General features: G+C 40.2%; 1 protein-coding gene across 1 annotated transcript in view; it reads left to right on the top strand.

The window, feature by feature from the left end:
• LOC119738053 (prodigiosin synthesizing transferase PigC-like) overlaps window positions 1-16,047 on the top strand; it is a 33,485-nt gene that overhangs the window by 12,425 nt on the left and 5,013 nt on the right. Inside the window, exons 13-34 of the mRNA XM_038212779.1 lie at window positions 69-157; window positions 1,563-1,690; window positions 1,842-1,912; window positions 2,566-2,630; window positions 5,744-5,814; window positions 6,618-6,694; window positions 6,941-7,058; window positions 8,134-8,234; window positions 8,766-8,837; window positions 9,354-9,460; window positions 9,969-10,041; window positions 10,215-10,307; window positions 11,088-11,156; window positions 12,409-12,504; window positions 12,597-12,731; window positions 13,006-13,090; window positions 13,216-13,292; window positions 13,404-13,562; window positions 13,788-13,847; window positions 14,428-14,531; window positions 15,018-15,084; window positions 15,873-15,944. Coding sequence (XP_038068707.1) covers window positions 69-157; window positions 1,563-1,690; window positions 1,842-1,912; window positions 2,566-2,630; window positions 5,744-5,814; window positions 6,618-6,694; window positions 6,941-7,058; window positions 8,134-8,234; window positions 8,766-8,837; window positions 9,354-9,460; window positions 9,969-10,041; window positions 10,215-10,307; window positions 11,088-11,156; window positions 12,409-12,504; window positions 12,597-12,731; window positions 13,006-13,090; window positions 13,216-13,292; window positions 13,404-13,562; window positions 13,788-13,847; window positions 14,428-14,531; window positions 15,018-15,084; window positions 15,873-15,944 — 1,989 coding nt within the window. The remainder of the gene's footprint in view (window positions 1-68; window positions 158-1,562; window positions 1,691-1,841; window positions 1,913-2,565; window positions 2,631-5,743; window positions 5,815-6,617; window positions 6,695-6,940; window positions 7,059-8,133; window positions 8,235-8,765; window positions 8,838-9,353; window positions 9,461-9,968; window positions 10,042-10,214; window positions 10,308-11,087; window positions 11,157-12,408; window positions 12,505-12,596; window positions 12,732-13,005; window positions 13,091-13,215; window positions 13,293-13,403; window positions 13,563-13,787; window positions 13,848-14,427; window positions 14,532-15,017; window positions 15,085-15,872; window positions 15,945-16,047) is intronic.

The following is a 16,047-nucleotide window of genomic DNA, read 5'->3' as shown; positions in this document are numbered from 1 at the left end:
ACAGTTATGAAAAACCAGAAGCTAGGTGAGGATGTTTTATCCAATGCTGATGTGTTCTTTCATGACAGAGTAATCCCGCCATACACGACGCAGTGAAGCGACAGACTGCTGTGTCATGCGCACTGAGCTCTGGGAGCCTGGATGAAGCACGTCAAAGGTAAAGGTTCCAGACCAGTAAATAAACTGCAATTGGTCCCAATGATGAATGCCTGAATGTTCGGAAGTGAGAGGTCAATTTTTTTGGCACCATATTTCTCTTTCACGTCAGGCGATTTTTCAGTTTCCATAAATTGAGGAGCTTGGAATCGAAGGCTGGCGTCGGCAACCAATTAATTTATGAAACTGGTTAATTCAGACATGACCCGGCAGCTTAATTGATGCAATAGAAGGCCTAAAAACCCCGAAATAGTATTTTTTTTAAACACTTCAAATCATGGGCGTTGCCAGGATTTTTTCTAGAGGGGGCAAAACATATTTTTCCCCCCAAAAAAGTATTGTATTTCTCAACAAATTCTCGATTTATTAATTTTAGAGGGGGGCAGGGACATTTTGCCCCCACCCCCCCCCAACCATTAAATTTACACCACTATGACTTCGCGCCTCTTTGTCTTTTTTTTTTTCTTTTTTTTTTTTCCTTTTTCTTTTGTGGGGGGGGGGGGGGGGGCTTTTCCAGGGGGAAAGCGCCCCCGCTTGCCCCCCCCCCCTTGCGACGCACATGCTTCAAATTTGACTTCCGTTGAACTTAGATTAGATTTAGATTAGATAACATTTATTTATTTTCACACCAATCGTGGCCCTGAGGCCATATTAAAGTATGGTAATGCAATAAACAAATATACATTCAACATTATAGTAAATAAAAATGCGAATATATTAAATAAAACAGTGGATATTAAAAACATTTAAGGCAAAAACGGTAAGAACCATAAACGTGTTTATATATACACACACTGAAGTAGTAAAGAAATGGTTATGAGTGCACTTGGAAAAGTTGGATAATCTAGTTATTTAAAATGTCTATAAAAAAGAGGGGACTGGGCTTTTTTGAAACCTGTTAGGCCTAGTTCTTGCAGGTAACAGCGAAATTGTATTGTTTGACCTTAGACATCTACCAAGGGTGCGTTTTGGCGGTCATAACCAAGAATTGGTTCGGTGGTTTCTTGTCTGTGAATTTCTTCGGCATTTTTAATTAGGCTACAATTACGCCTGATCATGTCCAATCCCAAAAATAATTAGGCCTAACCAAAGAGAAACCATCGAACCAATTCTTGGTTATGACCACCAAAACGCACCTCATGACTCTCTAAACGTGTTGGAGGAACGAGGGAGCTATTGTGGGGATTGGTTTGAGCCCTTTATCGAAATTACAACAAATCTGCAACCTTTTATCAGATAGGGAATCCAAATTACAATGTTGCAAGTCATCTTTATAATTCTCAGACCTATCACCCAGTATGATTCTACGAGCCCGTTTTAGGATGGCCTCTAATTGATTAGATTCAAATTCCGTTGAAGGCTCGAAATTAACGTCGCAATACTGTTACTGTTTTGTTGGTTTACAGAACCGCCGCTCTGTTGACCGAGACCGATATTTCCTCGGATCACAAGCGGGAAATAGCCCGTCTTTTCAAGGAGATATTCGGCGACTCGATGGATCAGAAGACGTTCGCTGTCCGGTCGTCCGCAGTCGGTAATTATAATGGTTCATGATTGTTCGCTTAATAATTACTGGTACCAGGTTGATGAGAATTGAAGGTGCTACTGTTGAGCGGTACCCAGCCCTTGCACCCATTTTTTCCCCGTTTCCCATGTCAAAATTACCTTTTGTGTCTTTCTAACAGGGGAAGATGGCAAACAAATGTCGGCAGCTGGTCAATTGGACACGTTCCTTGGGATCCAGACAGTGGAGAAGGTACTCTAGTAGTTATTTATTTATTTATTTATTTATTCTTTATACTGGGCAGCCGATTCAGTTCATTTATCAGACCTGACATGGTCCCAGCAAACGTAGTAAAGAGAAGGCAATGAGACAAAATTACAGTTTTAGAGGTGGGAGGAAAACCCCAGTATGATATTCTGGGGGAAACCCACGGAATCCGGTAGGGTCTGAAAACTCAATCCACATGTTGGCCCAGGCGGGATTCGAACGCGGGTCACAGCGGGGACCCCTTCGCCAACCCGACTCCCCCTTAATGTTAGTTATGATTTTCCCCAAGAAAGAAACAAGTTTGACCAGATGCTTTGTTTGGGTCAAACATTGCAGGTTGTTGATGGTTACTCTCTAAATCCAAAGGGTGAAAATTCACTGCATTCGAGTGAAGATTCACTCCCACAGTCGGAAACCAGGGACTAGACGTTTTAAAGTGAAATTACTTCAATCGTAAAGATCGAGTTTTCACTCGAGCTTTGACTGATGTGGTTCTTTTTTTCAGACTATTTCAATCGAAAATGAGAGTGATTTTCACTCTTAAACGTGCAGTCCCTAATTTCACTTTTTTGGAATTTATAGAGTAACCCTTTCAGTAATGTGTTACTTCGGATAAAACATCGTTTTCTCTTTTTCAGGTTTTTGAAGAAACACGAAAATGCTGGGCTTCACAGTATTCCCTTCGCGCTGTTCAGTATCGCAGGTACTACTAACAAAACAACATGTCCTAACTCTGTTGTTTTCCGATGGAATTTACCCAAAACTTCAAATCACGTGAACAAAAGGCATGGCAAATTTTATGTAGAGATTTTCATCAGTTTTGTGAGATTTCAACGTCACCCGAAAAGAAAATACTCACTTTCGCAATTTGCCACTTTCGACTTGGCGTCCTTCCAATATTGATACAGCGCTGGAGACTGGGCTGAAGCATAGATATAGAACTTAAAATAACTAGATCGGACGCGCGTTCGAACGCGCCATTCACTGTGCAAAAAACTTCTGGGATCTTCATGGACGCGTTGCAAAGTCACGTGAATAGGGCCACGCGCAAAGGGCAGCTGCTGAATGCTGGACGGAAAAAATATCGCCAACACCCCCACCTGAATTCAGCTATGCGTTGAAGTTCTTAACAACAGGTTGACATTTTTTACTACGATTTTTGACAATGTGACATTTCATATTCCTTTGAAAAGTTACACATGAGTTTGCCTCTGTGTCTTATTTGGGGCCAAATTGGCGACTGTGTTGAAGGTAATTGATTTTCAGCCAAGAATACTAATTTGTACCGAAAAGTAGCCACATTGTGTTCTTATATCTTTAACAAAGGCAAATGTCAAAAGCATACTTAAATGTCAATCTGTTTCATGAGATTTTCCCCTCTTTTTTAAAAGGTGCAATAAAAATCAACCGTTACTTGCCTATCAGACAAAACATAAACTTTTAATTTTACCAACATCAAAATGAAATAACAGAAAATAATTTTGTAAACGAGCAACGATAAAAACGGGCACTCGAAATATGCGTTGCTTTAATAATAATAGCTTTATTTACAGATAGTATCCATGTCACCTGACAGATGATTTTCAGTGGGCCATCAATTAATACTGCTAACCTCAATAGGAACATTACATTTGAAAGGAATGGATGACTACAAAAACAAGTCTGGCCATCTGTTGTGAGTACTGAACAAACTAATACTTAAATAACTTTTAGGTAATAAACAATTTATATACAATGAAAAATTACTCGTTAGCTAATAAATAATCTGATGAAATGGCAGTTCCATATCCATATCATCCATTAATCAAGGTGTCAAGAATATCATTGCTCATGAAAAAAATACATTTGGTTGTCACCATCCGAATATTTATGTGAAGGTCTAGCCTATGCAACCACCAGCAGGTGAGTATTGCTTCCCATAAATTTATGAACCAGAACAAGTAATCCAATATATCTTCCTCATATGCATGAACGCAAACAGTGGGCTATTCAATCTTTCAATTTCTGAGGAGCAACAATTAAATAAGACGATAACAAAATACTAAGCGAAACTTGTTAAATTTTAGCTATGGTCCACACACGAGGCCCAGTTATGCATGCGTGGCCAGCTATCTCCTCACTGTACGCACAGTCGGCAGTGCAATCTTCTTTCTGACGAAGATGTACGCTTTCGTCAAGCAGTGCAAACTTCTTCATCTGTTCACTATGATTGTGATTCGTTGAGCAAGGCGCATTTTCCCAGCTCCGGCAAAGTGACTTCCAATTGCAGAATAGGAAACTGTGTTTCCATCTGTTTTCCTGTTCAAGCTTAGATTATATAGCCTTCCTGCTACTTCCGAGGGTAGATCAATTTCTGGTGGTAGACTGTATGCATGCTCTATCGCTGATGTTTGTTTTATGCACTGAAGCAATATCTTCGACGGGGGCTTGGGTCGGTTCTTTCCTTGCCGTTGGCAGCTTTTCTCTCTCGTGCTGAAGTCCATACACGAGACTGTAGCCTTTCTACGAAATAAAACAAATTAAGCACATGATAGGCCTTTAAATACATGACAGTAATTATCGAAAGCCTATCCTAGCCCCAAGTCTCATTGTAATTCTGACAGGCTTCAAATGAGTCGGGTAGTCTTTAAAGATTGACGGTGCGGCATCGACACGCAGACGTTTCCCCCCCCCCCCCCCATTCCACCTTGAAGCACTCTGCAGGGAAATGGTCGCTGCAAAGACGATCGTGCTTTGTTGGATTCCAATTGCTGCCATTTGGAATATTTTTTATTGATGTGTTCAAACTAGGAGAATGGTGCATTTTCTTTAATCACCCACATCCCACAACAAAAAGTGACCGCCAATCCTCGTTCCAACGCGGAGTCGGACTGTTATTGAAAAGCAGGAGAGGGGAGGGTGATGTAAGGCCAGAAGTAATTGTTATTCGATGTTCAGGATCAGGAGTACCATCTTAACTTTTAAAACATTACACTAAAAATATTTTAAGTAGGCCTTGCGCGGTTATTACAAAATTCGGAGGATCCTTTGGATCACACATGGGGATTTTTCTCCACACCCATTCCTGTGATTTATGCCCATTTGGCATTGCGTAACGTAGCCTATATTGAGTAAATGTACTCTCAAGAGATAAATTCTGTGTATTTAGTTACTCACACATGATGTTAACGTCTTGAGAGGGTCCCTTTCTCCGTCTTAGTTGAACTTTGCTGCCGCACAGATTGCCACCGTTTTCAAGCAGTGATGAAGTACAAGTGATCGTCATGCCGATCGAAATGCGCGTTTAAATGTTTGACCCTATTCACGTGACCAATGGCAGCGTCCTGTCAAAACACGCGTATCATACGCGCGTCCGATCTAGTTTTTTAAGATCTATATCTATGGGCTGAAGCCGCGTGCTGCAGGTTTGAAGCTTCTTGGGGAACGCAGGATCATTTCTGAACCCATTGCAAATGATTAAGGACGATCGAGGAGATGTGCCATGACATCAGGTGTGATCCTGTGTTCCTTCAGCAGGTTCCGGCCGCAGCAAGTGGCTTTAGCCCAGTCTCCAGCACTGTATCGACATTGGAGGACGTTAAGTCGAAAGAGGCAAATTCTGAAAGTGAGGAAAATCACTCCAAATGCTTCGTTTTTTTATCTGAAGTTTTGGTTTAATTTCAATTTCAGCGCTATTAAGGATCAAAAGTGGGACATGTTTTTTTTTTGACACGTAGTACCTTGTTTCTAGCTGATTCATTATAATTTTGTTTTACCTTTTTTCCATCAACCAAGATTCAACTAATTTGTATTTTTCCCATCTTATTTTGTTTTCAGACAGCATGGTCAGAAGATAGATTCCAGCATGGCTGTTGTGATACAAGAAATGGTGCCAGCACAAACCGCAGGTAAGCAATACATACGATATTTAACTGATACGAAATGTCCTTGTCGCGTGTTTTGCAAAAACAAAACATCTTTGATTCGACATGTGGTACAATGTGTTAATTTTTAAAGGCATAACTAAAATTGTAAGCATGTACGTGTGAAAAAAAATCTTCTTTTGATCATCATTAAACTCTGTTGTATTCCAATTGAATTAAACCAAACATTTCAGATCATGTAAACGAGGTATGACAAATTTCATGGAGTGATTTTCATTAGTTTTGTGCTAGAGGGTGAGATTTAAACGCCATCAGAAAAAAATACTCACTTTCAGAGTTCGCCACTTTCAACTTGACGCCCTCCAGTGTCGTACAGCGCTGGAGACAGAGCTATAAAGCCACGTGGTGAGGTTTGAAGCTTCTGCAGGAAGGCAAGAGCACTCCTGATGTCCTTGCAAATGATCAAGGGATCAAAACGATCAAATTATCGAAGAGGTGTGCAATGACATCAGGGGTGATCCTGTAATTCCTTCAAAAGCTTCTAGCCGCAGCACCTGGCTTTAGCCCCGGCGTCTCCAGCGCTGTATCGACATTGGAGAACATCAAGTCGAAAGTGGTAAATTCTAAAAGTGAGTGGTTTTTTTGGATGGCATTTAAATCTCACCCTCTTGCACAAAACTGATGAAAATCAATCTATAGATTTTGTCTTGCATTGGTTACATTATCTAAAATTTTGGTTGAATTCAATTAGAAAACAACAGAGTTAGTAAGGATCCAAAGTGGGGTATTTTTACACGTATTGTACCTCTTCGTAAATGAATTTGCAGGTGTGATCTTCAGCCGAGATCCCCTGACTGGTAATCCGGCCAGAGTCATCATCAACGCCAACTATGGCCTCGGAGAGGTAGGAAGTTGACAGCTTAGAAAAACAGGGGGGGGGGGGGATACGACTAAGAATAAGTTCAAGAATTAAAGTACATGTGGGCCTACATGCAAAAAGAATCAAGATCTTGCTTTTTCCTTCACATAATATTTTAGAGTATCGGCGAGAATCTAAATGTTTTTGGTCAATTGCCACCAACGCTCATAAACACAATTCTTGTAAACTGTAACATTCAATGTATTATAAAATGATGAACATTTTTTTCAGTCCGTAGCGGCAGGATTATCTGAGGCGGACACGATAACCCTGAAAATGGACGAGTCCAAGAATTTGAGCATCCTTCAAAAGAAGATAGGAAGCAAGGATCATGCCATTTTTATTTCAGGTAAGTTTAAACTTCGTGAATTTCAAGTCTATGTCCTATAGATAGAAACATGTGTTATTAGTCATGTAAGTTGCAAACTGACATGAAATTCTTTTCCTGGTGTTAAAGCAATAAAGTAGACAGTAAAAACAGCAATCAGCATATACGAGATGGAAACCTTGAAAATAACAATTAGCTTAGAATATAAACTTTTTATTGAATTAATATACGACATTAACATGCACACGGACATCGAAAAACAAATTTTTTAATGAAATCCCTTAATGGACTGTTAGTGAAGTACAGTCTAACTTCGTGTTAAAGGGCTGACATTTTAAAGAAAAGTGGTATTTTAGTTTCAATTTCAAACGCTGATCAGCCGACCAGTGTTGGGAAAACAAACTGGCTTGTTTTTTCAAGTACTGCCCCCAATTTACCACACTAAGTTAGTCTGATTTTCGATTACACACCTATATATGAATAGGTACAAGCCAGCTAGAGTTCCCCTGACCCTACAATTTCCAGACGTCTATAAATTGCTCCATTTCAGTTCAAATGAGATCAGGGAACCAGACTACAAAAACATGTTTGTTTTCCCTGGTTTTCCCTGCATCTACCAACACAAAACTTTCAAACATGTCAGTGTATTAATATTTACTATTAAACACAAACTCTGAAATCCATCCATTTATGAAAATTACAGCAAAAACAGATGTTGTATATGCCCTTTAATTGACGAAAATATGCCAGTAAAGAGGTTTTTTTTTTCAATGACATAAAAAAGACTGACAGCAAAAAGACTGACTCCTTGGCTAGCACGAATAAGACAGTAGAAAAAGAAGGGAAAAAGAAACTTTTAAAAAGACAGCAAATAGGCTGACAGCTTATAACCACCCCTTTCTTTGCCATTATAAGCGACTTTATGTAATATAACAGATCAAATATCAAAGAAAATTTTTTTTCTCGAGAATTGTAAAGTGCATGCAGCTAATATTTGTCAGATACTGACGACATAATCATTGTGTTTTACTTGACTCAATCGTGTAACCGTTGCCACTATTTTGAAGGAAGTTATTGTTTGCCGTTCTTTTCCCAGAGGATGGAGGTACTGAGACCAAAACGCTGCCAAAAGACGTAAAGTCACGCTGTTCATTGGCGGAAGATGTGTGCGTCAAACTGGGACATATTGCCAAAGAGGTTAGTGAAATCCAAGCTAGATCTGACAAAATGCACACGAGAAAACACCAGCGGACACTTGGTTGGGCATTTTTTTTTTCTCTACAAATAACCAAAACGCCTGGATGAATTGTTTCCTTACCTTTTCGACTGGGGTTTCAAACATCCTTGCAAACAATTCGTAGTTTTTAAGTAATTGTATACATTCATGTCGATCCTTCAAATTGCTCCAAAAGACCCAAACAATTCCCATTGCGCATTTTGGCAAGTGGAACCCATGGTTTTGGCAAGTGGAACCCACGATTTAGACAAGTGGAACCCAGGATTTAGGCAAGTGGAACCCAGGATTTAGGCAAGTGGAACCCAGAATTTAGGTAAGTGGAACCCACGATTTAGACAAGTGGAACCCACGATTTAGACAAATGGAACCCACGATTTAGACAACGGAACCCATGATTTTGGCAAGTGGAACCCACGATTTACATTGTGCTTGGAACGTTTTAACTATTTTCGGGTTTTTTATGACCTTATGATATGTTGTTTCCTTCACAGCTTGATGAGTATTTTGGCGAAGGTCTTGACATCGAGTGGGCAGTCGTCCATGACAAAATCTACTTGCTGCAGGTATTATGCTGCAACAGGGTCACCTTTCAAATGTGTACATTTTAAATAATTTTTTACAATTTATTTCATTTGAATCAGCGTTTGTAATCCGGTTCGTAAGTGATGTGTCATACACGCGCATGCACCATGATTACTAGAGCCCATTGGCTAACACGCTATAGTTTGTACTACTGCCGGTGAAGCATGAATTTAGGTTTTATGAAATACGGACTCTTTGGTGGCATTGCGCATGCTCATGCATAGATAATTAGGAGAGGGACCGGTCACGTGAGAGGGTTTAACCAATAAAAGGGAAAAAGAGTCAAATTTTCATAGAGTCCGATTTACGTATGACACCGGTTCCAATGGTTCCAATACTACTCCGTGCATGTGTGCAGTGGGCGGGGTTTAAGTTGAATTGACGTACGTCTCGCTTACGAAATGGATTGTAAATGTCATAACCAAATTTGCCACTTATAAACTTTAAACGAGGCACTTTTGAGTGAAATTCTGTTCTGACATTTGTACTATCTTCAGGCCCGTCCAATAACTACCTATGACACACCGACACAGTACGAATTGATGCACGAATTTGATTCGGGGCATCCGTCTGACAGTTCTTGGCTTACCTCAGCAAACACACAGTAAGTCACCCATGTTTACGTTACATAGTGTGGACATTCCTTTATTTTTGTGTAGCTAAGAAAAACCTGTGAAAAAATCATTTACTCCACTTTGAAAATACTTTCAACCCAGATTGTTTTTTTAAGGTTCCCTTCGGTGTTTTTCGTCATTTTGCTACTGATAAACCTAACCACAAAATGCCTCTGAACTTATTTTCTAGAGAGGGGGGAAGACTGTGTGGACATGGGCAAGTCCACACAACGTCGCTGCTACCTGGTTTATGTGGAACTCACGGTTTTTTGTAACAGAAATGTACCTCCATATATGGGAGCTGTCGATAAAAGTTTGAGTACAAACAAAAGGGAACAAATGAACGAAAGGGGCAAGTCCTCAAAGTAAACATTAGCTGGGTGTGTGTGTGTCATTAATTCTCAAATATCTGCGTTTCTTCATTGAGTAGATGACTGAAAATATAAATTGTCGAATCCAGCTTCAGTTGAGTCTTTTTTTAAACGATTTTCAACCCAGAGAAGTGCGTCCAGGTTGTTCATCTCCACTAAGCTTGTCGGCATCGACAGACATATTGGATTTTGGCATCCAGGTGAGTTCTTTATCTCTCCTGTACACAATAACTTCATTTGCGGACAATTTTGTTTATTATCTTTATTGCCAATTTTCAATGTTTCAGTTCGATACCAAGCTTCACAACTACTCCTTAATATAAAGACAGACACGATAACAATATTTTTATTCCACTTTTTGTTTCATTTGAAGGTTTCTGCATACCACGATTATGGCATACCGACAAGCTTTCCCGCCTGCAAATTCTGCAACTACCATTGCAATCAGATGCTACTTAGTGTTGTGGTTTGTATACATATTATCGCCACCGGCCTCATATGAAAATCTGCCGGACTCCTATGAAAATCTGACTCCTTTTCCCTATTTTTGGTTAATCCCTCACACTTGACATGTCACTCTCCCATTGTGATCCTAAAAATAGCATATTATCGTACTTACGCATGCGCAATATTACCATTGAGTGCACATTTCATGGAGTCGGATATTCACGCTACACCGGCACCACGAAGTAAGTCCACTTCAGTGTTATTCAGTGTTACATCGTGAAAACCGCCAAATGACAGATGTTGATTTCACGAAGCAACACTCAAGCGTGCGCACGCATATCGGACACTGGTGAGAACTATTTTTGTTTTCACACTCTAACAAAAAATACTATTTGGATTACAGCGTTTTAAAACACTTGACAGGAATGTCATTAATACCTGTTCTTATAGGATTACAGAAAATTTTAACAAGAAGCATTCAAACTAGAGAAATCAAGATGAGTGTAACTTCGTGAAAACGAAAATGACCGATTCAGCGCACAGCGTGCACGAGTGTTACTTCGTGAAAACGAAAATCGCTCGGTTCTGTAAAACAACGCGCGCGTATAGCGAGCACTCAATTTTTATCAAATGAAATGTTGCCTATACAATTAATCATCTCCGTCGTTCAAAAAACTGCCATCTGCGCTTTACTCGAAGAACTAAGTGGTTTTTGTAAGGCCTATGTGAACAATTTTGAAAATAAGAAGAAAACACTACAACGGTAACAATCTGAACTGTTTATTATATATTGTGACAGGCTATGTCGACTTGTTTGCTACAAATATCGGAGCTGCAGAAAGATTCATTCCTTCAGTCCATCGGAGTGGTAAGTGCGAGGCATTAGTTTTTTTGGTCGTCAAACCCATTCAATAACATTTAACTTGTCGGTCTTGGGAGAGAGATTTATCAGCCACAAGTTTTGCGATTATTCAGGACATGACATTTAACCAAATCAACGTTCGAAACCAAGTTGGGCTCGAGCTTGGGACCAACGATGCAAAAATAAATAAGGAAAGAGCTGCAACTGCATGCATCAATTCGATTGCGGATGATAAAAGGATCGACTTTCTGAAGAAAAGTGAACCGCGTAAGGTGAGCGGTAGTTCTGTTTGTGTTACTTTATTTATTCAACACGTTAAAGAAATGGACGATGAACTATTTGTCTTGATTTTAATGGATTGTTTATTCCTTACTCTCTCTGATTAGTATTTAATCACAAACTAATTGTTTGGTACTGACCTGATCCTGACAGCTAAACGTTAGTCAAGCGCTGCTTACAATTTCATTTAGATCCTGTCTCGAAGCACGCCAAACAGAAAATACAATCCCCTCCAATAACCAAGCCAAACATGTTTAAGCACATGTGTTGATCACGCAGTGATCACGCGCTGCGCATACATCAGGCGACCAGAAGTAGCTGCCAGGAGCTAGCTCAGTGTCAGTGTAAAGCGCCACCAGGCGACCATTTCGCCACCGAAATATAGCTTTGATTCTTCTTGGATGCACACACCTTGTCTCTGTGGGTGCGTTCGTTTAGCTCACCCGGGTTGATATGGGTCAGTCCCGTGTCGTTCGATTAGCTCTGACGTCATTCTCAGGGCTCACCTGGGTCAGCCACCACAGACCCTGCTCGTGGAGCAGAGTCACTGGTCGAAGTAGGTCACCCATGCGTTGTTCATTGCCTAGAAACGCACAAAATAATGTCGGCCGGATAGCGGAAATCTCAATAGTGGAATTAAAAGTCAATTTTAGTCTAAAGGTAATTATTTATTGGGTTCATTGCGACTTTTGAGGCTATAATTTCAGCCCAATTTTTTCTTAGTTTTGTAAAAAGCAGTGAATCTTAAGCTGAGACCAAATCCCAAACAGGCGTTTTGTCAGTGGCTATAGTACGGCCACGGCTAAGGGCGTCACTTGAGGATCGTGATGGCCCGCGGTTGAGTGTTCGATTAGCCCGGCTGTCGTGGCTGACCCGTCTGCCTTTCCTCTTGTCGACCCAGGTGAGCTAAACTTCTATAATATTTTATGAAAAATATTTCTATTATGTTATTATTCCTGAGCCTGCTATTTCCTCTCAGATGTTTGACGATTCCTTCATCGATGAGATGAAGCACCTGCACGCACCTCTTCCGTCTGCTTTCAAGAGGATTCTGAATTTGGGAACCATCTTGAAGGTTCGTGTAAAATGATGGCCATCCAATCTTCCTGAGATAAACCCGTCATTGGCATTAATGACCGATTTTCTTTTGTTTATTTTTTTTAAAAGAATTTCTGGGACTGCAAAGCACGAGTAGAGGCTTCCCTGCGAGACGTTGAGGGTTATTTCACCCAAACGTTCTCTACTGCGCAGGAGCAGTATGACGATATCATTCATGGACGATACCACGCTGACTATCCAGGGGTAGGTTTTTTTTCTTTTCGAAATGGAAACCCTGGCGTTGACAAAATGTGATATTTTCTTTCTCTTTATATCAGTAGAGGTTGCTGCAACCACGCATGCATCAACACAAAGTAATTGGTTGCCCTGAAGTGTCATTCCGTTGCAATACATTGTACAATCTATTATTTGCGGTTTTATTTAAACAGGGTGTACTCATAAGTGTAAAAAAGTGTTTTCTTTAATAAGGGCGGTGTAGCTTGTAATTATTTCTTTGGGGAATGGCTATTCAATGTAGGTTTGTCAACACTATTCGACGTCGTTTTGGAAAGCTACCTTTGCCCAACTGCTTCTGGATGGCATTCTATCTCGATACAGTAAACGTGAGTCACTACCAGATTTTCTTTTTAATTAAATTTGATTTTACGTCAAAAATGTCATAATTTCTGATATGGTTTTACATCTTAGAATGTCTGAAATCTAGAATTCGGTTCCATTCTCTATTTAGACGCCGAATCGGACTTCGTTAAATTGCTCTCTTCTGGACCAGCTATTGAAACTGCAAAGCCGCCATTCGAAATTGAGGTAAACATTGACGCTGTTTGAATGTGTATTATTGGTGCTTTCAGCAAATGTTACCGTTTATTATTTTGTGAGGTAAAAATGAAATAACATGCATTATTATTTCAATAACAGCAAATCGCCCGAGCGATAAAGGAAGATGGGCAGGGTGAGGCGTTTCTGAAGATGACATCAGAGCAGGCAGTTCGGTGGCTGAGGACGCCTCCTAGCGGAGACGCTGGGAGACGTTTTTCAGCTTTCTTGGAAAACCACGGACACAGATCGCTGAAAGAAGTACGTCTTGTAAAATATCGAATTACCCTAAATTCTTTGCCAAAGAGTACAAATCAGTCTAATGAAAACAAGTGAAGCCTTTCCACTCTGAGTCTTAAACCAGTTGAGCGGGACGCTGTACAGTTTCTTCAGAAGCAACTACTAATTAAAGGTGCTGATTTAAACACAGACAAACAAAGCAGAGATCTTGTTATGAATATGAGATCTCGTCTTGGTGTGTTTCAGATCGGCTTGGAGATCAAGTCGTGGGCTATGGATCCGACACAGCTCATTCCATCCGTGCAGGTAAAATGCTTTTGTTTTGGATGTTTCGTTTTCCGAACAAAAGACAGCGCCTGTTGACATAGTCATAATATATCGGAGCACCAACTTAAAGTCACATATCCGTAGGTACGGTATGTAATTTCTTTTACTCCGAGTCCCCAGTGACAATAAATGTTTGCGTTTTGGGGCGTAAAACTACATACGCCCGAGGACAGACGGACAAAGGGAGAACAACAGATCCTTTCAGTCCTCGGGAGTTGGGTCTTTTGTTCAAAACGGTCCTCGATCGTGTGTTTGTGTGCTTAGTCTATGGGAGAATGTTATATTGTCGGGACAAAGGAAAACACAAAAGGTTGTCCTCGAGAGTATTGTAAAACACGACTGTCTGCATAGGCAGAGTTTTGGCCCTCATTGAAATTGCCAGTTAATCAGTATTCATTGCTCCAGAGTTTTAATAACCAGGCGCCTGCTTCCCGTTGTCCGATGTGGTCAGATCATTAAAGGTCTATGTAGACTTGCGCGTCGATTCATCAATTTACAGTTGTGACCTTTTATACAATAACATTTTATACAAGTTTTTGGAATGTCCCATCTGATGTAGGCCTATCTGAAAGGACACATACCAGATGAGCCGAAAAAGAAACTCGAGGTGCCAGTATCTGACTTGGTTGATCAGCTTGAGTTGCCGCTGCCATCAGTCGTCAGGTGAGTAGAGTACTTGTACTTCCTAGTATGCTTCTATATCCGAATACGGCCATTGCGCGTAAATGGCCCGGGCCCAGTCAGAGCGATACACATACAGACCCTCTCACGGCCAGCTGTTAAATGTGTTTGTCCGTACGTGCACAGAGTAAAACCAGGAAACTTCTATTTCTCCGCAAGCCAATCAACCATTTCAAACTGAAAGTATCAATAAAATAAGGCCGTGGTAAGTCAAGATATACCATTTTTCCGAGTACTGCTATTCGAGTGGGAGTACTAAAATGATCTAGTACAATTTCGACATGTCGAGTATGAGCACTTTGCTACCCGCGTACGAGTACTGTTATCTCGAGTACGAGTACATTGACAATCGTGTACGAGTACTCTAAAAAAGTACTGGAGTAGTACTCGAGTTCGAGTACCGAGTACGAGTACTGCAACATTAAGGAAGGATACCATTTCAAGCGAGGTTTTGATTGATTCATGCAGGTGGATGCTAGTGAAGTGGTTGGTTCCCATGACGAGATCTGTTGTTGCTGAAAGAGAAATTTGCAAGGTGGGTTGATCAACAGGAACATCAGTCAGTAGTGTTTTTTTTTGGCAAAATGAAGAAAACACTGGGCTGCAGGTGTGGTTTTCTTTTAAAAGCTGCGACCTGCAATCACCGTACCGGCTCTTTTTTCATTTTCATCAATTTTGTCTCCAGCGTTTTGTACGTCAGCTTATTATATATGCCATTGTACAGGGTGCGTAAAAAAAACGCAACCCAAATGTCAGGACCAATTTTTAAATGAAGTTCTGCATGTAACACTTTCAAAATCTGGGATGTGAAAGCCCAATTAATTAGCTTTCTTTTAGCACAGTATGCATTCACATTGCTTGTTTGCGTTTAAAAACTTAAACACAACCACCGTCTTAAAGTTATGACCACGGATCACAAAAAGGGAAAGTTTTTTTTTCAGCAAAATGAACGTAGGGATGTAGGCCTATGTGAATTGTTTTCTCTCTGCTGAAAGAACACTTACCTTTTTTTGATCCGTGGACAAAACTCTAAACGGTGCTTGGGTTTAAAATTCCGTAACTTGAAAAGTACGGAGCGATTTGAATGCTTCTTCTAATAAAAGAAAGCTTATTAATGGGGCTTTCATATCCTAGATTTTGAAAGTGCTGCATGCAGAACTTCATTTAAAAATTGGTCCTGACATTTGGGTTCCTTTTTTAACCCACCCTGTATTTTTTTGTAAATATTTTATAAAAATCAGTGTTTTGATCAGCTGTAATTATTAATTAATTAATTACACGCTGATTTTTTTTTATTTACCTAATGTACAATCTTTGCTGCAGTCGATGTACATCAAATCCATTCATCACTTCAAGCAAGCGTACTGGAGGCTCGCTAAGCTGATGGTTAATGAGGTAAGGCAACGCTTAAGTTATTGTTTATCCCTGTTTTCGTGTTAGAAGATGAACGCTACAGTGTGTGTCCAAAAAATGATACATTTAGAGAAAACAATTTAAA

Source organism: Patiria miniata, unplaced genomic scaffold (assembly GCF_015706575.1).
Source record: "Patiria miniata isolate m_02_andy unplaced genomic scaffold, ASM1570657v1 HiC_scaffold_3, whole genome shotgun sequence".
Lineage (NCBI taxonomy): Eukaryota > Metazoa > Echinodermata > Asteroidea > Valvatida > Asterinidae > Patiria > Patiria miniata.
Note: the sequence above shows the minus strand (reverse complement) of the source record. Positions and strands in the feature narration are given on the sequence as shown.